Here is a 22107-nt window from a genome sequence, read left to right as displayed (position 1 = left end):
CCTCATCTGAGGAAATTTTTTCCTGTGATTTTTAGAGAGAGTGGTAGGGAGAGGGAAGGAGAGAGAGAGAAAAACATCCATATGAGAGAGACGCATTGATGGTTGCCTCACGTAAGCACCCTAACCGGGGCCAGGGATGGAACCCGCTACCCTTGTATGTGCCCTTGACCAGGAATCAAACCTGAGACCCTTTGGTGCTCTAACCACTGAGAACACTAGCTGGGGCCTGGGCTCTAGTCTGAAAAATCATTTCCAAAACGTGACCCCAGAATCCAGAGGATGGCAAACTAACACCTCAATGTCAACCCGAGGGCATTAAACATCTATTACCACAAAGATACAAGAGAGCACCACATTTTTTAAAATATACTTTATTGATTTTTTGCAGAATGGAAGGGAGAGGGATAGGGAGTCAGAAACATTGATCAACTGCCTCCTGCTACTGGGGATGTGCCCACAACCAAGGTACATGCCCTTGACCGGAATCGAACCTGGGACCCTTCAGGATGCAGGCCGACACTCTATCCACTGAGCCAAACCAGTGAGGGCCAGAGCACCACATTTTTAACAAGGGTAAAGGGTCTGTAATCTTTTATGTCTCACGGTCTCGCAACTGCAAAATTTATACCTGCGGAGGAGAACATGTACAGTGTGAGGCCTGGCAGCTTGTGGAAATGTCACCTCAGCTGAGTAAACAGCATTTAGCCAAACTCTGGAATTCAGGCCTTTTTGCCTGAAAGGCTCATCTGCACGATGCCGAGTCCAGGTGGTTCTTACTAAGCAAAATCACTTAAAGAAAACCCTCTCCTCCTGTGGCCATTTAACAAGCTAAAAGTGAATCAGCTGTGTCAGACCACACATGTTTTTCAAAACCTGTGCCTTTGGGTGGGACTTGCATTGAATTTGGGGACTGAGATGCCCCCACCTGCCAAGAGGGGAATTTCCCTAGAGTTCAGAAACTGGGGGGTTCTTCATGCATTGCTTCTGGGAAGGGAAAATGTGGCAGCCACTTTGGAAAACAGTCTGGCAGTTCTTCTAAAGGTTAAACATAGTAGTACCACATAACCTAGCAATTCCTCTCCTAGGTATGTACCCAAGAGAAATGAAAACATATGTCCACCCAAAAACTTGTACATAAATGTTCACAGCAGCATTATTCATAATAGCCCCAAAGTGGTAACATCCCTGATGTCCAACAACTGCTAAATGAATAAATAAAAGGTGATATATCCATATAAGAGAATATTACTTGGCAGTAAAAAGGAATAAAGTACTGATACATGTTACCACATGGATGAACCTTGAACACGTTATGCTTTGTGAAAAAAGCCAGTCACAAAGGACCATATATATTGTATGACTCCATTTATATGAAATGTCCAGAATAGGAACATCTATCCAAATAGAAATCAGGTTGCCCAGGGCTGGAGAAAAGGGGTGGGAGGTTATGGGATGATGGCTGATAGGTGTGGGTTTTTTTGGGAAGGGTGATGAAATGTTCTAAAATTGACTTTAGAAATGATCCCACAACTCTGCACATATACTGAAAATCACTGAAGTATCTACTTTAAATGGGTGAACACAGGCTATGAAAATTATATCTCCATAGAGATGTTGGGGGGGAAAGACCATGGAGGGGTGTCACTCCTGAAGAGGGTGAAGCCCACCCAGTTGTGGCAACAACCCAGCCATGAGGTGCAGGACACCTGGCCTCCTCCTTTTCCTATGGGCATCTTTGCTAAAGACAAGCCTCCCTCAGGGCTCAGATGCAGAATGTGGCTCCTTGCGAGGAAGCCCTTATATGGGGTGAGATGTATAGGTGTTTGGAATATATAGGGGTGAACTGTCCCATACTTGGAAACAACATCGACCCTCACCTCCACCTAAATGCTGTGAAACCCAGACAGTTCCACAGTGCATTCCCCAGCCAGGGTTTACAGAGCCTTAGCTCCACGGCCTGCTGTGTGAGCTGGGCGGGCACAGTGGAACAAGAGCTGGATTGGAGGTCAGAGGACCTGGGTCCAAGTCCTGGTTGTGCCTCAGGCTCAAGCTCTGCTCTTGAATAAACAAATTACTGGCACAGCCCCAGTGGCCTCTGACCCTTCCAGGAATCAGGCCTATGACCATGTACTGTCAGCACAGCTAAGTCATGCAGCTGAGCAAGGTCTTCCTATGTGTTTTTGAAAATAGTTTGCAAATACTCTTCCCTCTGGCTTTCCTGGGTGGCCTTAGACAAGTTATCTGACTCTGCGAACCCCACTCTTCCCATCTTAACATGAGAGCAGTTGAGAGATGATTGAGTTTCCTTCAGACGCTGACATCGGTTGTTTTGTATCATCCTCTATTAAGGTCGCTTTTTTACTTGCCATATTGTAAACACTGTTATGTTCTCTCCCTACTCTCACCAAGTAAGATTTCATCCTCTCAACAAGAGAAGAGCTTGCCACTGTGAGCTAAATCCTCACACAGTCTGTATTCCTCTCAGGCCCCAGTCTCCAAACAAAACAATTTGTATGAATAAATGCACCCAACGGAAATAAACCCAAGATTTCCTACAGCTACTGCCCAGGTGCATTCCTTCTTGTTTGAGATAAAACAGAGTCTCCAATTGGCCTGTTTCTAGAACCTATGCCTTACAATTGATGTCTTGCTCCGACGAAGTAGAATTTGGCTTAAGGAAAATCATGATTGATTTTTCCAAGTAAATCAGATGGATAGATGGAAAGATGCAGAGTTGAGAGGAATAGTTGGGTAGATGAATGGCTGCATGGATAAGTGGATAGGTCAGTGGTTAAGTGGATGGAGAGAAAGGGATGAAGGAATGGGTGGGTAGAAGGATATGTAAGTGGATGGGTGGGTGATTGGATGTATACATGTATGTTTGCAGAGATAGATTGATAAGGAAATACAAAAAGAAGACTTAGGTGCAATGAATGATACTCACTCAGTCCCATATTCTCCACTTTGCACTGTGATTCTCGAAGCCCCCATTTTGTACCAGATCAGATTTATCCCATGTTTTCTCCAGAGGAATGTAACCTTCTGGATTTTTCCAACGTTGATGTCCACATCAATGTCACGCACATATTTTGTACGTGGTTTGAGGGATCCACTGCAAACATAGACATAAAGTGTTCTATCAGCTGGATAGATGAATACTAGGGTGATAGCAACCTGTTGTTATTCCAAACAATGGCTGCTGCTGTTGGCTTTCTGCAATTCCCTTCACTGCCTCCATACACATCCAGGGCCACTAAAACACAAACGTATCTCTGAAGAACACACCTTTAGAATAATACTGGACTCTAGAGTCCCACTGTCTTGATTGGTACCTAGAGGGAAGTCAACTACTTTGGGAGGCTTATTGACTCTTTAATTTCACTGCAGGACTCCTTATCTTTGTTTAAAGATGCGTGTGCTTCAGCTGGGGTCATCTGTGGACATCACATATGTAGCATAACAAGTAGTCAAAGAACATTAACTTAACATGGATATTATTATGCAAACTTAGTGCAAAACAGAATCTAATTTTACAGCACAGTTATCCAATACATTTTACCAAGGACCTCATATACCCACAAGATCTGTGAGCTGAGGCTACCATTGCAACAGGAAGCTAGCTTCAGGCTTCACGTGGAACACAGCAGGAGTGGAGGCTGGAGTATGTGTTTGAGATGCGAAGGAGTTGCCATATAACTGTGCTTTGTCTAAGGAGAACATGATATTCAAAAAACTTAAGCCAGGCCTGGATGGTGTTGCTCAGTGGTAGAGTGTGGACTCATGAACCAGGAGGTCACAGTTCAATTCCTGGTCAGGGCACATGCCCAGGTTGTGGGTTTGATCCCCACTAGGGGATGTGCAGGAGGCAGCTGATCAATGATTCTCTCTCATCATTGATGTTTCTCTCTTTTCCTCTCCCTTCCTTTCTCTGGAATAAAATTTTAAAAATATAAAAACAACAACAACAACCCCACAACTTCAGCAGGAAGGAAGCAGTGATTGGCCATCCCGAAGGAGTCAGCCTTTAAAATCCCAAGTGCTTCCTCTCTGGGCCTCCCTTTTCCCCTATGGGGTGATTGAATTAGATGGTAAGAGACTTCCTTCCGGCTCTGACATTCTAGGATTCAAAGGTTCTCTATGGCTAGATGTATGTAGAAGTTTATACCCAATCCTGTATTAACAATCTATTAGGAAAAGTGTGGTCATTTCGCTTTACTCTCAAACTTACCTGAAAATTTCATACTGCCCTGAGTTTCTATTGCTTCCATATAAAGCAATCCTGATGGACCCACTCCTTGTCTTTTTTCCAGCCAGTGTGACTGCTACCCTGTATCTCCAACCTGTGCAAAGAAAAGATACTATCAGTTCAATGAACTCATCTTGTTGAAAAAAAAAAATGACCCATGGGAGCATCCTTGTTCCAAGCTCTGAATCCCCCATGAGTGGGAGGTAAGGGCGAGTGTCACGAGTGGTTTCCTTCAATACATTTGGGGTCCCAGGAATTCTGGTGGTAGGTGGGGTGAGGGACTCAGGGGGAAGTAAATATTGCAGCTCAGCATAATCTCTTCCCAACCCAGCAAGGTGTGTGTTCTGATGGATGGAGGGTGGCTGGTTACTATACTCGCGTACCCAGGTGCCCACCACTGACTGTACCAGAAAGACCACTGGGAGAGGGAGATGTCTGGGCTCCAACATTTGGATAAATCACTTACTGTTGCCTTCTTTGTTTTTATTTTTGTTATTTTCCCATGCCATGAACATATTCTCAGTGGGAAAATAACACAGATCATTTTAAAAAATGAATAAACCCTTTCTCAGCGCTCTGGCCACCTGCCCTCCATCTCAAGATATTCCCAGTTTGGTCTGTAGACTTAACCAAGCCCTGCGGGGTGATTTGCTGCCTGGGGACAATTGGCATTGTCGGGAGATGTTCTTGATTGTCCCACCCAGGGAATGGGGTGGGTGGGTGCAGGGCTACTGGCATCTCGCTGGTAGAGGCCACAGATTTGCTAAACATACTGCAATGCACAGGACAGCCCCCCAATAACAAGTGATCCAGTCCCGGATTCCAGTAGAGCTGAGGTTGGGATACCCTGACCTAGAGCTCTCTATGAGCATTTACACACACACATATGACTGTATAAAAAGTTAGGCTTTTGCCTGTATGGTATGGCTCAATGGGTCAGTGTTGACCCATGAATCAGGAGTCATGGTTTGATTCCTGGTCATGGCAGAAGCCCGATTTTCAGGCTCGAACTCCAGGAGGGGGTGTACTGATCAATGATTCTCTCTCCTCATTGATGTTATTATTTTATCCTCCCTTTCCCCTTCCGTAAAGAGTATGCACTGCTCTTCTCTATTCTCTCCATCCATCCAAATGCCAGACTGACTCACCGCCCTTCCCTGTCCTGTCCTGTGCTCCGTAAGGTCAGCCTCACCAAGGGTACTTGCCACTGGCTTCCCCGTGGGTTCAGCCCATCAGAGGTTTGCACCGGAGGCCAGTGGCAGGAGGAGGGAGATGGAGGTGCTTGCTCCCCTGCAGCCTCCTTGCTCTAGTACCAGGTTCTGGCAGTAGCTGGCTTCACTCCACTCCTGGCGCCCCGCAACCACTAGATTCTGGGCACCTCAGCATCCCTCCTTTGTTCTTTCAACCCTGTCCACTCCTCCAAAAGCGGGCCCTCCAGTGAGGTCTTCTCATTTGAAGCACTTGAGTGAGTTCTTTCTTCTGCAGAGACCTTGACTGGAACATGATATATTCCGTGATGGTTTGCTCTTTGCCTTTTTACTTAATATGCCTTAGAGGTTTTCTAGATCCTTCCTTGAATGGTTACATAGAGGATGTGGTTGTTTAACAAGTGGTGGATATCTAGCTTTCTCCCCGCGTTCTTTTTGTATTAAAATCAGTGCTTAGAATGGACATAAAACACTGGGTGGTAGGGGAGGCCGGGGGATTGATAGGGGCAGGAAAAAAAGGAGACATATGTAATACTCTTTGTAATACTTTAAGCAATAAAACAATTTAAAAAAAGGTTACATTCTAGCCCTAGCTGGTTTGGCTCAATGGATAGAGCATTGGCCTGTGGATTGAAGGGTCCCAAGTTCAGTTCCAGTCAAGGGCACATGCCCAGGTTGTGGGCTTGGAGATTCCCTCTCATCATTGATGTTCCAATCTCCCTCTTCCTTCCTCTCTGAAATCAATAAAAATAATAATAATAATAAAAATAAAAAAATAAAATCAGTGCTTAGGTGAACATCCTTGAATACCTTCTCCCGCACACATGCAAGTATTTTCCTAAGGTTCGTTATAACTTAAAGGAATATGTTTGTAAGACTTTATAGATACTCCCAACTATTATCCTTTATGCTAAGTGTCGTGAATGTAACATGAAATACTGTGTATAAACAGTGTTTTGTAAAGTGCTGCATAAATGTTTTTCAATGTAAAACTCTCTTTGAAAATACATGCTCTTCTGTTTAGCAATCATGTAATATTAATTATAACAAACAAATCTTGATGCTTTTACTATCTTTTTATAAGTGAGAAGCTGGGCAAAATAACACCAAAAACCACAGCATGCTCACGTGTGTGTAAACAGGGGGACTAGCATGGAGGGTAATCACGGTGTGCCTTTGCCCCATCTTGCCTTCTTCTGTTAATGGATCTGTCCTTCCTGCCACAGGGTTGGGTGGACATGTGACCAGCCTGGGCCATTCACGGTCGACCTACTCCACTGGTCAGGATTATTGGTTAAAGGGGTGAACGTGAGAGGCAAGACACATGCCATCCTACCGTCCTTCCATTATCATTTAAGCTGGCTGGTGTTGAGTTTCTATCCATTGCTACCAAGGGTCCTAACTAACAAGGTTGATACACCTTTTAAAATCATTTGCAGCTTTTAAATGGGTACAATGGAAACTTACGAGCAAAGTTACCACTCGCTCCTGTGTTCAGGAAAAACGTTTGTCCCACGGCGCTGGTGTTGCCCTGAAATTGGTCAGCATAGTGCCCCATTTTGGGGCATCCTGTGACTGGACAAGGAAAACAGCCATTCTAGAGGAAAATCAAAAATTTGTCTGTGAGTGGTAGGCTTTTCACTCATTCACTCACTCAATTGATCAATTCATCTTCCCATCCATCCATCCATCCATCCATCCATCCTTCCCTCATCCATCCACTCATCCATCTAATCACCTTTCTATTCATCTGTCCATCTACCCTCCATCCATTCATTAATGCATCCATCTCACCCATGCCGTTCAGGCATCCTTTGAGAATTTTTCAGAATGAAAAGTTGGGGATCTAGGGAAGGCCCAGCTGGGTCAGGTCTGTGCCATCTGCCGCCTGCCCACCCCGCTCCCGAGATGAAGAAGGCTCTGCGAGGCTCAGCATTACCAGCACCTCCTCTACTAGTCGTGGAGTTACATCTCTGCTCTGTTCCAAGCCACAGGGACAAAACCAACAACCACAGAGCCACCCCACCCTCCCCAAGCCCCTGGTAAGACCCACCTTCTGAAACTCCTCGTAGGAGGCACACGGGTAGCCCAGGAAGCCGTCGGGGTTGAGGATGCTGCTGGAGTAGTACTTGTAGCTTCTCAGGTGATTGCAGGCTGCAAAGTCTCGTGTTCCTGAGGAAGCAAAAGCCACGGGAGCTCACAGGAGACTCTCACTTTTGAATCTTGAAAGTTCTGATCTGAATAAGGAGGCACTTCCTCATTTCATGGAGGGGAGTCAGCATTTTCTAATGCCTCAGTCACAATTCCTAGATCCTGTCATTGATTTCTACATACTTTGGGGCAAATAGTTAATGATCAACATATACAGCACATAGAGGTGGTATCTGGGGGCTTCTTTAGTCATGTGATTTTGCTCTGGTCACTTTCCTGTGCCCCCCACGTGCCTTTGTGCTGAGCAGGGCCTACTCGGGGATGGGCATGTGCTGGGGAGGGATGAGTTCTAACAAGGACGTGTGTTCTATCCTCCAAGAGCCAAGCATCTGACAGAAGTGAAGGATGAGGGCTGGAGGCCTAGGAGAGAGTGAGAAAAATATATACAGAAAGGAGAGACAGAGAGAGAGAGAGAGAGAGAGAGAGAGAGAGAGGTTACGGGAAAGAGAGAGAGAGGGAGAGAGAGAGGCAATAGCTTTCAAAAGGAATCTTACACTGTCAGCCAGTTGTTGAATGTTAAGGCCCAGATTGCTTGGTCTTCTGATTTTTCATGAGTAACCTGCATCGTGATTTTGACAGGACAGTGTTCCATGCTTACATGACAGCAGTGCATTCCCTCGTTAAAACCGGTCCCTGTGAAGGCTGACCACCTGATACTCTGGGCAGAGCTGGGCAAGAGGGTCCCAGTTTGAGAACCAGGGACCATACCTGCCTGTCCTGTCCCAGGAATGCACCTTTTCTGTGCCCAGGGCCCCAGGCTGAGAAATTCCTCCTCTTGGAAAGCCTGAGGTCAAAGCAGTGGAGACCAAGGTCCCCTGGGCCCTAGGCCACTGTGTCACTGCATTTTATCTACCACCCTTTTCTTTAAACCCAAGTCCACTTATTTGAAAAATGTGGGGTTTTTTTTTGTTTTTTTTATTTATTTTTTTATTTCTCCAGCTCCTTGGTACAAAACCTCCCATGGCGTGATGCACAGTGACCCCAGACATACCTGGGGACCACTTCTGGGAGGTCTGGGGGTCCTCTTTGTGCTGGTGGATTAGCTCTGCCAGCCCTGGAGCCCAGCGGCTCCTGCACCAGCACTCATTACCAGGCAACACAACCTGTTTCCACCTTAATTGTTTCTTTCACCCAGAATTGCTGCCCTGGGATCCATAATAAATGGGCAAGTGGATTTAATTTTTAATTCAGCCCAGTGCCTGGGTGACTGGGAGCCCACACAATAGACGCATATCCTGTGGGCTTGTTCACTCTGAATTGCCTCTTTAATTAAACTCAGACTCCTTGCTATTATGTGGGCCCTGCTGGTGGTGTCTTCTGGAAGGGGCAACCTCATTGTGACTCAGTGTTCCTTTAGCTGGGTCTTCCCTGGAGTTACCTGGTGCTGGGCAGAGCGCTCAAAGGCTCCATTGGCTGACGGTGGATGTGGGCTACTGCTTTATCCACTCTATTCGTTCACATTAAGCACATGGAATATTCAATGCCACAGAAGGCCTCTCTGCTCAGTGGAGTGGGCTGTACTGAGCGCCTGCTCTGGGCCAGCCCTGAGCCGGGTACTGGGGTGTCTGGGATGCCCGGGAAACTCCCAGCGGAGACAAATAAACACTAAAATGAAATGATGGCAGACTCAAAGCCTCCAGGTGCAGCGGGGAGATGAAGCCTGGTCTCCAGGGAGAGGCAACAGGAGAAGAGCAGAGGCCAGACAAGGGCAGGTGATGGAGGTGGCGCTGTAAGTCACCTAATCGTAGGGGGACTGAGCCTGTCTCTCCTGTAAACGCAGACCTCATGCGGACGAAAAAGGGGCCACATACTAAACCTGACAAACTCAGGGGAGGCCTGCATGGTGGCCTTACAAACTCAGAGGCCGAAAGTAACCACGTGGGGTGGACTGAACATAAAAATTCCTAATTAAAAGCTGGTCATTGAGGGTAGTCCTGTCCCAGGCCTGTGGCTTCCTTGACAAAGGTCAATGTTTTTTTTAAATCTTTACCTGAGGATATGTTTATTGATTTTAGAGAGAGAAGAAGGGAGAGAGAGAAACATCAATCAGTTGCCTCCCATATGCGCCCGTATCAGAAATCAAACCCAAAACCATTTTGGTATATAGGACAAAGCTCCAACCAACTGAACCATCTGGCCAGAGTGACAAAGAAACATTACCTTAAGTGAAACTGTTTTCTTTTTGCATCTAAGGAAACACACCTGTTAAATATCAGAGTAATCTTTTCCAGATCCGTCAGGGCACCCCCTTATAAGAGCACCAGACCCCAGAACCCCTCACTGTGACCTTGTTCCCCAAATACCACCTCTATGTGCTGTCAGTGTTGATCATTAGCTATCCTGTTCCCACCAATGTAAAAGAATGTGCCCTCTATTTTACTGTTTATCCAATTCCAGAGATTTTCCGTTTTACTTTCCTCCCTCTCCCTAATCTACCACCCGTGGATTTCATGGAACCCCTATGTCTCCTCTTTTTATTCTAATGTATAAAATAAGCCGCAAAACTGCCGTTCTCCGGAGCATGTTCTCAGTCTGTTGAGATCATGCTTCCCAGCAATTGTCGTCAGTTTGGCTCCAATAAACTCATAAAAATTCTCTATAGGTTTGGACATTTCTGACACTGACACCCACAAGCCTCATGCCCCCTAGACCTCCAGGCCTCCGCCAGCCCCCTGCACGCGCTCCCCAAACCCACGAAACATGTCTCCACTTGGTCCTTTTACCAGCTCAGTCCCTTTCCCATCCTAGCACCTGCCCACAGCAAAGGCTAAGAAGGTCAAAGCCCTGCAAGTCTTTGTGAGAGCCTGTCAAGGAGCAAGTGGTGCAAGCCGCTGGGGTGGGTGTGGGCACAGCTAGAACTGGTATTTGCCAACGTGCCCGTCCAGCTCAGGCCTCAGCATCATCATGTAGGGGGAGGACCCAGGCTGTGGACTCAAGGGTCCCAGGTTTGATTGGGTACGAGGTTGGGACTTTGCAGCCAGAAATTCAACCTTAATATAAGGTGGCCTTGGGCAAGTTTAATGACTGTTCGGACCCAGTTTCTTCAGCTGTAAACTGGGGATAAGCAGAGTAATTCCCTCATGGCGCTGTGACAATGCCTGGGACAGAATGAGCACGCAGTACGTGGAGGCAAATTCAGTGCTACCTGGGCCCGGCCATGCATCCTGCCTTCTCCCCAGCGAGGGCACTGCCCTCTTGCTTTGCTAATGCACGTACCTTCCCAGAGTCCATTTACATCAACGATGGGTGAAGGGATATTTTTCTTACATCCGGGCATTTGCTTTCCTCCGTTTGGATAGAAATCCAGATGGCCCACCTTCTGGCTCATTCCAAAACCTGAAACATTGGAAGCAGCGGTGAGCAGGGAGGGAAGGGGTCCTGCGACAATGTCATGGCCCCAAGGAGCGTCCGACTCCTTCCGACCAGAGCGAGAGTCTTGTTGGTGAACTGTCCCCTCAGCACAGCCAACCCACCGGGCTTTGCAGATCCCTCTCCAACATGAGCCCATAGGAAGACAAGGAAGGGGGAGCGAACAGAGGCAGTGAGCATGCCTACATGTGCATTTCCATGTGTGTCTGTCTGTCTGTCTGTCCTGGGGAGGCTGTGAACAATACCGATACCCCTGATATCATGATGCATCATAGACACCTATCAGGACTGGTGCAATTCCCATTCCTTTACTCATTCGGAAATTTTGATTTCTATGTTAGAAGGTTATGTTGAGATCTCATTGTTGTATTGAGAGCCCAGCATAATGGCTGGACGCTTTGGCTTTTTAAGCACACAGACCCGTGATCACATCCTGGTCCTATTTACACACTCTGTGATCTCAGGCAATTACTAAAGCTTTTCAAGCCTCTGTGTCCTCCGCTATGAAACAGTAATAAAAATGCCCACTTTCTAGGGTTGTTACCATGATTAAGGAGTGATTATGTACAAAATGTCCAATGCAGCCCATGGTAACCAACATTATTTTTAAAAAACATACCCATTGTTAGCATGTTTCATGAGCGGTTACATAAGAAAATATTGAAAAAAGAACATTGAGTTTATGTAATATAAATTTTTTTTGTAATTTTATTTATTTTAAATTTTCATTTCTTTAAATTAACATCAACTCACCCATTTTATTTTAGAAGCATTAAATAAAGGAATAGGTTTCCAACAACACACAATATAACCAAAGTTTCCACAAAAGAAGTGACCAAAATATTCAAACATTAAATTTGCATTTTGCAAGTATTGGTGAAGCATCCTATATAATAAACCCTAACATGCAAATCCACGGATCAGTAGAACGATCTGTTGATATAATGCACAGTGACCACAGGGGGAGCACCGCTCAGGCAGAAACCAGACTCACAGCTGCGAAGCTTGAGGGAGCCTCTCTCGCCTCCAAGGGAGGCAGCCCTAAGGAGCAAGGAGCCTGGCTTCTGGCTGGTGAGCACAGCAGTGCTGGCAGAAGCCTCTCCTGCCTCTGTAGCACCACTGAGGACCCTCATCCTCTCCCCTACCCAACAGGAATGGATAGTGGAGCCTAGGGAAGGTCACAGGGTTGAGGACTGAGCAACAGCCTTCCATAGGGTACACCAGTGTTTGTCTGACCTGATTGGGGCCACAGGCTGATACCACTGGTGCTGGGCTGGCTGTTGATTTGTAGCTGGCACCCACTTTGACTGGTTGGCATCCAAGCTATTACTGCAGTTACCCATTTTGAATACCACCCCCGGTCCTACTCTTACCAGTTACAGCCCTGGTCACCAAGAGGTGGAGTGAGGCACTCACCTAGGTTAGGGACTATGGGTGAGGTGTCTGTGTGAATCACATCCACAAACATGGCGTCCGACGGGTCCAGCCTCACCTCCTTGGGCATGCCCTGGAAACCTGGTTCTGCTGGATCCAGTCCTGAAAGGGGGAGGTGGACAGTGACGAACCAGGTTCCAAACCCCTGGATCCACAAAATCCATGTGGCTTTCTGTCTGAAGCAGGGGCTGGCACAGCTCATCTTCAAAGAGAAGCAGAGGGTGTGAGGAGCATGGCCCACAGACTCAGTGACCTATAATCTAGTCCAGGTTCTTCTCAAGGTCAAAGGCATGTCTTCCCTCAGCTTCAGTTTCCTCATCTGGAAAGTGGGAATAACAGCAACCTACCTTATGGGGCTATTGTGAAAGCCCCACGCAAAGGTATAAGAGAAAGAACTTTGCAATCTGAAAAAGTCTCCGTAAACACAATCTCTGAATCCCCCATCCTTCCCCCAATGCCTAGCACACAGCCCTGGGCAAAGGAGACAGCCATCACACTGTGTGCACAGTGACATACACTCGGGACTCAGCGGTGTCTGTGTCTATGTCTTGTGTGCCTTCATTTGCCTAGTGATTCATTCATTCATTCTATTATCTACCAGGTGCTTCCTGTGACAGGTCTCAGCTACTTTCATTTTCTGCCTGTAGCTGGCACAGCCACGACAATTAATATCTGTGGAACTGATGAACTCGTATTAAAAAACCATTTCACTGTTCAAAAATCTGCCGTACTCTAACAATATTAATCCTGAAGTCTGAGTTGAATGTGCTAGTTATATTTTTCCTTTTTTTTAATTTTTTTTAAAAAATATATTTTATTGATTTTTTACAGAGAGGAAGGGAGAGAGATAGAGAGTTAGAAACATCGATGAGAGAGAAACATCGACCAGCTGCCTCCTGCACATCTCCCACTGGGGATATGCCCGCAACCCAGGTACATGCCCTTGACCGGAATCGAACCTGGGACCCTTCAGTCCGCAGGCCGACGCTCTATCCACCGAGCCAAACCGGTTTCGGCTATTTTTCCTTTTTAATAAACGTGTTTTCATTTACAATCTTATATCTTTTGTAATTTACATGAAAATGTATGGGCAATTATTTTTTAAATCTAAGTCTGGCAGCACCTAAAATCAGTGTCCCTGGAGGACCAGTGGGGGTGCCCTTGGCCATGAGAAGTGCCTGTGTCTGGGCTTCCATTGCCTTAAAGGCCCACTTCTGTCACCCCAGCCCCAAAACCCTTACCTGTGATCCTGCCCACGGAGCCCCCCAGCCTCCTGCCTGCCTCGCCAGCTGCGTGCGCGCCCAGGCTGTGGCCAATGAGGTGCACGTTCTCCAAGCTGTAGCCCATCTTGGTCTGTGGAAGGATGGCACGTCAGGGACCCCAGGCCCGGGTGGAGAAGCCCTGGCTTGGGGAAGGGGATAGGGACAGGTCTCTGCAGGATTGACCTGGCTCCAGGACCACCTAGGACAGCGTGACCGGACCCTGGGCCACCTCTGTCTCTGAGTCCCCGTGCCCAGGCTGGGGGGAGAATACGGGGGGGAAAGTGGAGGAAAAGGCGGTAGGGACAGTGCTGACCAGTGGCCTCTGTGTCCACTGCAGGCGGCCTGCGGAGCCTGGCCGGGTGCTGCCTGCTCCATCCATGCGCACCCCGGCCTCCCTCCCCTGCTGCAGGGCCTGGGGCTGCCGGGAGAGCCTGGGTAGAGGGCCCAGCTCTGGGTGCTCAGGAATAGACCTTCCAGAAGGCGGTAAGGGGCTTTCCCCTTTCTGAGAAAGAAGACCCATCTTCTGGGCTGACAATTCCCAGAACAGCCTCCAAGGACAGCTTATTTCAAAAGCAGACACCGAGGCCCAAAGTGGTTCCTTTGTCCCAGGCGCCACTAGGGATCTTCAGGACACTCCAGGAGGGGAAGGCTGCAGTTTCATTTTAGGAAATGCCCCTCTGTGTGTCCAGGCTTCCAGGCCCAGCCCCTGCACACCAGTCCCCAGGCTGCCTCTGGGTGCACGGGGTCTACCTGCCCCCTCGGAGCCCTCCCCACAGGATGGGGCTCAGGAGGATTTACCGACAGCTCTTCTATTAAGAACGCTATCTCGGCTCCTACGACTCGAATGTTGTGGACGGCTTGGTTGTAACCTGTCCTGGCCCCACGCTTCCAGTCCACGCAGATGCAGTTCACCTTCTCCACCTTAAACATTCTCTGGGGAGAAAAACAAGAGGGAGAAACCAATGTATTAACAGGCACAGGCCGCACACTCCAGAGACAGGAATTCACAGCCTCCAAGCATCTCATGTGTGTCAGAGTTTTCATGTTCCTCCCACTTTTCCCAATCCTGACCACTCCACCAGGAACCGGTACCTGATCCCCACTTAACAGATGTGAACACTGAGGCCTGGAATGGAGTAAGTACTGGCCAAAGGTCTCCCAGATGGTTATTGACACAGCCAGGCAGAAAAAGGATCGCATACTACATCAGGGCTTAGCCAACTGTTATGGGAAGGCCAGATCCACCTGCTCATATAAATCAAGTTGTATTGGGAACAGCCCCATCCCTTTGTTTACATTCTCTCTCCCTCTGCTTTGGAGCAACAACAGGGTTGAGTGGAGACCATATGACCTGCAAATGCTGAACTATTTACTACCCAGTCCTTTACAGGAAGTTGGCTGCCACTTGTACTAAGTTTGCTGCCACTGCACTAGGTGCTGAAGCCACGGGAGGGCTGCTGTTATGTTCCCAACAATGCGTAGGGGGGAGCTAGAAGGTATTAACAGACAAGATGACATTTAGATGGAGGCAGCTACAACTCTCCCCACATGTGCATCTTTTACATTATGTGGTGTGGCCGCCGTGTGCTGCCCAAGCTCAGACTGGTCCCGTGATGGGACCAAATAACTGTCAGAAAGAGCCACTGCAGAGCCTGTGTTCATTGGAGGATGGCCTGGACTACCCCAGGGATTGAGGCAGGGAGGAGTTGCATGGGGATGGACACGTCCCCCTGACTCTCCCAGCTCCACATTCACTTGGCGTCCTTCTGGGATTGGGGACACATATGAAGGCCCAAACCGCTAGAGGAGCAGCCCATCCTTAGGAAAAAGCTGCTCCAGGTCTCCCCAGTGCAGACTAAGCTGAAAGCCATGCCCGTGAGCACCTCCTAAAGATTAAATCTGTAGACACAAAGTTGTGGTATTTTATAGACAGGAGACCTGGCTTTGCATTCCCACCTCTGGATTCTACTCTGGGCAAGTGTTGAACTTCTCCTGCCGTAATTTCCTCATCTATAAAATGGGAACAATAACTCTACCTTTCTCACAACATTGCTGGGGGTGGTCAAATGAGACAAAGACTGTGATATAATGATCATAGTGTCAGGCTCAGAGGAAGTGCTCAGAAAATGGATGTGATGAATAATAATTCATCACTAACATTCCTGATTCCTTCAGAACTGTGCCATCCAATACTGTGGCCCCTGGCCCCGGGTGCCTATTTACAATGAATCAAAGTCCATAGAATTTAAAATCAAGTCTTTGGTCACACTCCCCCCATTTCAGGTGCTGGGTGAGCTCAGGGGAGCAGTGGCTCCTGGTTGGGACATGAAGCCATGGAGCCTTTCTCCCCTCACAGAGAGCTCTGGGGGACAGCAGGGTGTCAGAGGCCACGTTTACATGGTTTCTAATGCCACATATAAGCCACCTGAGACCAATGCCAGGGAATTTGCTGACGCCTCTGATTCAGGGGCGTTTGGTTTGGGCTCTGGGTCTCTTTGGTCTCCAGAAGAGAGGACGGGCTACAGGTCAGGGGGTCGGGAGAACTTGACTGTGGACCATCCGGGGGAACCAGAGTGTCCTTGGAGATTTGAGGATGGAGCATCTGTCCCTGGATGGTCTGCGTTCCCAGGCTTAGGGGAGTGACCTGGAAAGTGTTTGAAGCTGGGTGCCGGGTGCTGGTCTCAGCGGGGTGTGGCTGGGGGCAGAGCCCTACCTGGCACATGTCCATCAGCCATCTCTCCTCCCCCTTGTCTATGAAGCCGTGGATGATGAAGCGTGTCTTGCGGTCCAGTTGGAAGTTTGAAATGTTCACGGTAGCCAGGTCCATGGAGGAGATCGGCTGGTTAAAGTGGAAAAGGTGAATTGGGACATTGGCCTTTCCAAGCCAATGGCCTGTGAGAGCCAGTTCCAGGGAGACTGGGTCACGGGATCAGCTCCCACGAAGTTGGGTGGGGCTAGAACAGGAGTTCCTGACCTGGGGTTTGAGGACAGGATTCAGAAGGTCCATGTTCATGGACTTCCTAGCATTGCTGTTAATTATGAAATTGGCAATAAGCCACTGTCATCGTAACAGCACTCTGTCACCAATGGGAGTCACGGGTATTTTCACGTCAAGGAGAGTGGTAGCAAATGTCTTAAAAATCAGTTATTCTCATTACTATTTGTAGTGGCCGTAGTTAGACCAACCCGTGGATCTTGTTATTTAGTGAGATAATAAGAAAGCAGCATAGATATGACTGGGTCATATATTTGCTTTTCAAATGTTCTGATAAATGTTTTTCAATCTAATTGGTTTCCTTTGTAATCCAAAGTGTTTTATTTCGCATTTAAATACATCATCCTGAGAAGGGACCCCTCGGCTTCCCCAGATGGTGGAAGATGTTTCTAGAACAGAAATGGTGAAGGACCCCAGGCCAGAAGCACCAGAAAGAGGGGAGATGCAGCTCAGTGGAGCCCTGAGGGGCACCTCTAGCTTGTAGCACTTAAGAACTGACGCCTACATGCCAGGGGCCCCTTCACCAGCCCCCTGGGCACCGTGCCTGAGGAATCACCAGAAGATAAAAACAGCCCAATCACCGTCCAAGGGGATTCCCAGCTGGGGGCTCTAAGGGGTAGTTTGTCACCTACAATCCCAGGGCAGCTGGCCTCAGGGATGGATGGCCAGTCACCTGCTCTCCAAACTGTCAGGGGTGGAGCTGTGAGCAGCTGAGCTCTGAGCACCTTCTTCCTGGTCACTTCTAAGCACCTGGAAGAGCCTGTCCTGCCTCCACCCACAGGCCTTCTGGGGACTGGAGGTCACTCCCAGGGTCCTTTTTGCTTTTGTGATTAGATGACCCCTCTCACTCTAGGCGAAGTAGCTCAGTGATTAGAGCAGCCGTGGGCAAACTACGGCCCGCGGGCCAGATCCGGCCCGTTTGAAATGAATAAAACTAAAAAAAAAAAAAAAAGACTGTACCCTTTTATGTAATGATGTTTACTTTGAATTTATATTAGTTCACACAAACACTCCATCCATGCTTTTGTTCCGACCCTCCGGTCCAGTTTAAGAACCCATTGTGGCCCTCGAGTCAAAAAATTTGCCCACCCCTGGGTTAGAGCATGGGCCCATGCACCGAAGGTCACGTGTTTGATTCCCCGTCAAAGGCTTGCACCTGGGTGGCAGGTTTGATCGCAAGCCCCAGTTGGGGCTCATATGGGAGGCAACCATTTAATGTGTCTCTCTCATATAATTGTATCAATGTTTCTCCCTCTCTCTTTCTCTCCCCCTTTCTCTCTCTCTCTCTCTCTCTCTCTCTCTCAGTCTCTCTCTCCCCTTCCATCCCTCCCTTCCACTCTCTAAAAAGCAATGGAAAAAATATCCTCCGGTGAGGATTAACAACAAGTCCCTCTCCCACACCTGTCTTCTGGCTCATCAGGAAGGACTTATACCCCCACCCTCATTCCCTGAGCGGCTTCTCTCCTCCCACCCCCAGGGCAGGAAGAAGATGGACACACCAGGCCTGGATTCCCCATAAATGCTGCTCCTACCCGCTTCCTCCCTGGATCAGGGGTCAGTGCCAGGAAGGCCTGTGCACAGTGTGTGGAATGTGGGCGATTCTGGGCCCGGCACCCATAGACCTCATCAGGGGTTCCCGATCCTGAGAGCTAAGGTGGCTTGCAGTGGAGAGGGAGCATCGCCCCGACCGCCCCAAGACCCTGCCTTTTCCTTAGACAACCGCGTGCAGACGCCAGTGTGGGCGCCCCACTCCACCGCCCTGCAGTCCCGCCAGGCCCCTCTTACTTGGTAGCTGTTGGGATTCTCATTTGTGTAGAGACGAAACCTGGTTTTGATGAGCTTGGGGGGCCAGGGGAATAGCTTCAGGGGCCGCTGTACGATCCCTGTCCATGGCTTGTCATCAGGGAAGCAGCCGAAAGGTTCATAGCAGACCTTCTTTCCTGGGGCAGAAAGAGCAGCACACGGGACACTGTGAGCTCAGAAAAGGAGCGACCTCGCCTCAGCTACACAGGAGGCGTTTCAGGATGCAGCCCGGGGTGGTGAGGCCAATGCTGGGCTCCACCTGCTGTCAGTGCTCCCCAAATTCCACAGAGACAAGAATGGCCTGTGCACACTCCCAGCACCTCCCTGGGCGATTCTGATTCCCAGGGAGGACAGGGGGGCACCGGGATCTGCTTGTTTCATGCTGTTTTCACCCTGATCATCAGGCCAGAGGGGGATTGGCTGAGCTTCCTGGGAACCTTCTGCCTTAAAACTACCTCTTCCGGGAGACCCCAGGCGGCCCTTTACATGCCATCACCCGGCATCAGGTAGGATAGCGCCTGCGATTCTGTAGCTCAGAGATGCTGCTGGGTGGACCCTGATGCTGGCGCCACACCCAGCACAGCAGCTGAGCGTGGGTGCGGTCCAATCCCCTTGTCTTCATGTCACCCCTTGATGCACATTGTCCCCCCAATTATTCTCTGTCATTTCAGGTTTTCCCTGTTGTTCACAGAAAAGGTGCATTTCTTAAGGCCAGGGATGACGGATATATTCATCATTCTGTACACAGCAGGGGCTCAATACATGCAACCGATGATCCAAATAACCTCGTCCAAATCTGAGGTTCATTCCTCTGGGGTACACACAAGTATTTTCACAGAGAGTGCCCACTGAGGGCGCATGCTCAAATCCAGAGGATTTCAATGGCTCTTCTGCCTTAGGCTTCCTCAGCTCCAAAACGGATGGTGCCAGAGGTTGGCCATTCCCTCAAACACTGACAGTAGTCATCTGTTTTTACCACCTGAAGCAAGAGTAGACTGTTTACTCTGTGCCAGGTACCACACCAGCGCTTCACCAGCATTATTCCCTTTAAGCCTCAAAATAGCCCATGAGTAAGGAATTACTTCCATTTTACAGATGGGAAAACCAAGGCACAGAGAGACAAAGTAAGCTGCCCAAGGTCACAGCCAATGGTGGGGCCAGGATTTGAACTGGGGGAGTTTAATTGGGAATAAAGCTAGGCACTGAGGGGATAGAAAGACACATCAGGTACAATCCCAGCCTTGAGCGAGAGGAAATCTAAAAGGGAAGGAATCATGATGACCTTGACTTCCTTCCAGGAAGAGGGACCAGTCCCAGATGAAGGGATGTGGAGACTAAAGCAAGTCTTGCTTCAGGTGGTAAATGCAGGAGCTTGAAGGCCAGGGTCAGGCACCAGGGCTGTTAGGTGGCTAGTGAGTGGAGGTGCTGGTGAGTGTGGTGGGGCTTGTGCTCCATGAAGGTGTTTTTGGGAACCCAGTGTGGGTGGCTCAGAGGCAGGAGAGCCTGGGAGAGGTGAGGGTTGGAGTGGGGCAGTACAGGCGTGGTGGGTCTGAGAGGAAACAGGCATTCTAGTCTTGGGTGACAGTGGAAATGAAGGGAAGGGTGGAGAGACGGGGTAGGGAGTGGTACCTGAGTGTGGACAAGTGAGTGTGAGGCGTGGTTGGAGGCCGTGGTGGATCTGCCTGCAAATTGGAAGGAGCTGGTGGGGATATTGGCAGTGTGGGGATCAGAGGCTGGGCAAAGGGGAAGCCACAGGAAAAGGGCGAGGACAGCGCCGGGAGTGACATCTGTGGGACGCCCACATTTAGGGCAGGAGGAGGCAGAGGAGGAGCAAAGGAGACCAAGAGGGGCCAGAAAGGCCCGAGGAGCAGTCAGACCTGGGTGGGCCCTGCTCTCTGGAGTCAGGTCCTACTGCATGGCCAAGATGGAAGGGAGGCCAGAGTGGGCTGGGCGAGGGGAGGAGGAAAGGAGGACTCCTGGTGCAGAAGGAAGCCCAGCAGAAGGGAGGCCAGAGGAAAGACTCAGATTGGAGCCTGAGAGACAGAGGTGGCAACAGTGAGAGGAGTGATGGGGATGGAGGTACAGTTCTCCGAGGGACACATCCATGTAACTTACGCTTCAGACACCCACTTGTCCACGCAAGGGACTGAGGGTTTTAAAGGACTGTGGAGAGCACCCTCTCCCAACACCGCTGCCCAACAGCCTACCACTAGGGTCACCCCATCACAGACAGTTGCTGGAGGAAAAGGGCAGATGGGTTCCCAGGGTCATCTGTGTCCAAGATGTTGCCCTGTGTTTGCTACAGCACCAACACTCCCCAAAAGGTGGCAATTGTTGTTTTTCTTGAAATAATGATAATGGTGTTCATTATGATAATGATGATGAGGCCTCTAGCTGCCCCACCCAGAGGCCAACCCAGGCATGGTCCCTTCCTCCCCACGGGGATGGGACAGCACCCTCACCTCTGACGGTGGCCAGCAGGAGGAGGCCGACGATCCAGGAGGGCAGCATCTACATGGATGAAAACACAGACAGTGGGAACCATCGCCCAACCCAGACAGGGCAGGGGGCCTGGAGTCCAGGGAAGCCCGGTGCCTGGGTCCCATCAGGCTGTTCCTCCAGGCGGGGACCCTGAGGCTGAGGACTCCCCACACAGAGAGAGGGCAGCACCTCTGTGGAACCCGGATGCAGGATCCTTCCAGCACAGTGGCTGCTCCCTCTGGGCCATGTCCCTCCTGCTTCCCAACCCTGCCAAGTGCCCTGCCCGGGCAGAGCCATGACTTACTGTGAGACACCTGTGCTCCACTCAGCCTCAGGGTGGCCGTGGCCTTTTATAACCAGGCTTTGTCCTTTGGACTCTTTAGAGGAAAGGACAGGAAGATGGATAAGTGTGCTTTGCACCGAGTTTATCATAAACACATACAGTCAGCTGAGCAGGGATCAGAGCTTTTTAAACTGAGATCACAGGGGGGAAAACAGACTTTGGGGACAGATGTTATATTGGAAATCAGCGAGCTAAACAGAGGACGCCTTAATCAGTAAGTCAAATTTGGAGTCTTTATTACACCGGCGGTCTCAGATGAGTTATCTCCAGAGTCTGAGCAAATTAATATGGAGAAAGATTTCTCTTTATACCTTCCCAGTTCCTTTGTCTCCTAAATATGGGGTTTCCGGAACTTTTGCCGGCTTTACAAAGAGCCCTATGTAGTGGGAGATATTTTGCAGGAAGCTTGTAGCCTTGAGCACAGTACCATTTAGATAACTCAAACACACCTGGCATGGCAGTAACCAGGGATGGCAGCAGAGCGGATTGCAAGGCCAGGTAATTGAGCTTCCTTTCCCTATTATTTGAGCAAGGGTGTTTACAGAACCAAGAATGGCAGAGTGAATTCATAGAACAAAGGACCATCTATCTTTAGTGGACAATTTCAAATAGCAGTTTTTGCAAAATGGAGGTGATGCGAGCAAGATGGAGTGCCTGTGCTTCACAGGAAAGGACCCCATTAATCTGAATCTACAGGTTCAGCTGCCAAAAGATTGTGTTTCTGAGGTGAGAAGAGGGAACACCAGTCTCCTGTT

At 49.1% G+C, this 22107-nt stretch overlaps 1 protein-coding gene across 1 annotated transcript; it reads right to left on the bottom strand.

Annotated features, from left to right (window-relative positions):
* Positions 1–564: 564 nt before the first annotated feature.
* LOC139021430 (pancreatic lipase-related protein 2-like) lies at positions 565–21054 on the bottom strand. The gene is made up of 12 exons (XM_070431811.1): positions 20991–21054; positions 18511–18665; positions 16444–16569; positions 14529–14663; positions 13710–13821; positions 12451–12570; positions 10882–11001; positions 7508–7626; positions 6922–7051; positions 4229–4340; positions 2945–3112; positions 565–628 (listed from the first exon to the last, which is right to left on the bottom strand). Exons 1-12 carry the CDS (start codon positions 21037–21039, stop codon positions 565–567), a joined length of 1410 nt encoding a protein of 469 aa, XP_070287912.1. The 5' UTR covers positions 21040–21054.
* Positions 21055–22107: the final 1053 nt, after the last annotated feature.

The sequence above is a fragment of the Myotis yumanensis genome, unplaced genomic scaffold (genome assembly GCF_028538775.1).
Source record: "Myotis yumanensis isolate MYYU_CA2020_CCGP unplaced genomic scaffold, mMyoYum1.0.hap1 SCAF_13, whole genome shotgun sequence".
NCBI classification, from domain to species: Eukaryota; Metazoa; Chordata; class Mammalia; order Chiroptera; family Vespertilionidae; genus Myotis; species Myotis yumanensis.
This window is presented reverse-complemented; position numbering and strand designations above follow the sequence as displayed.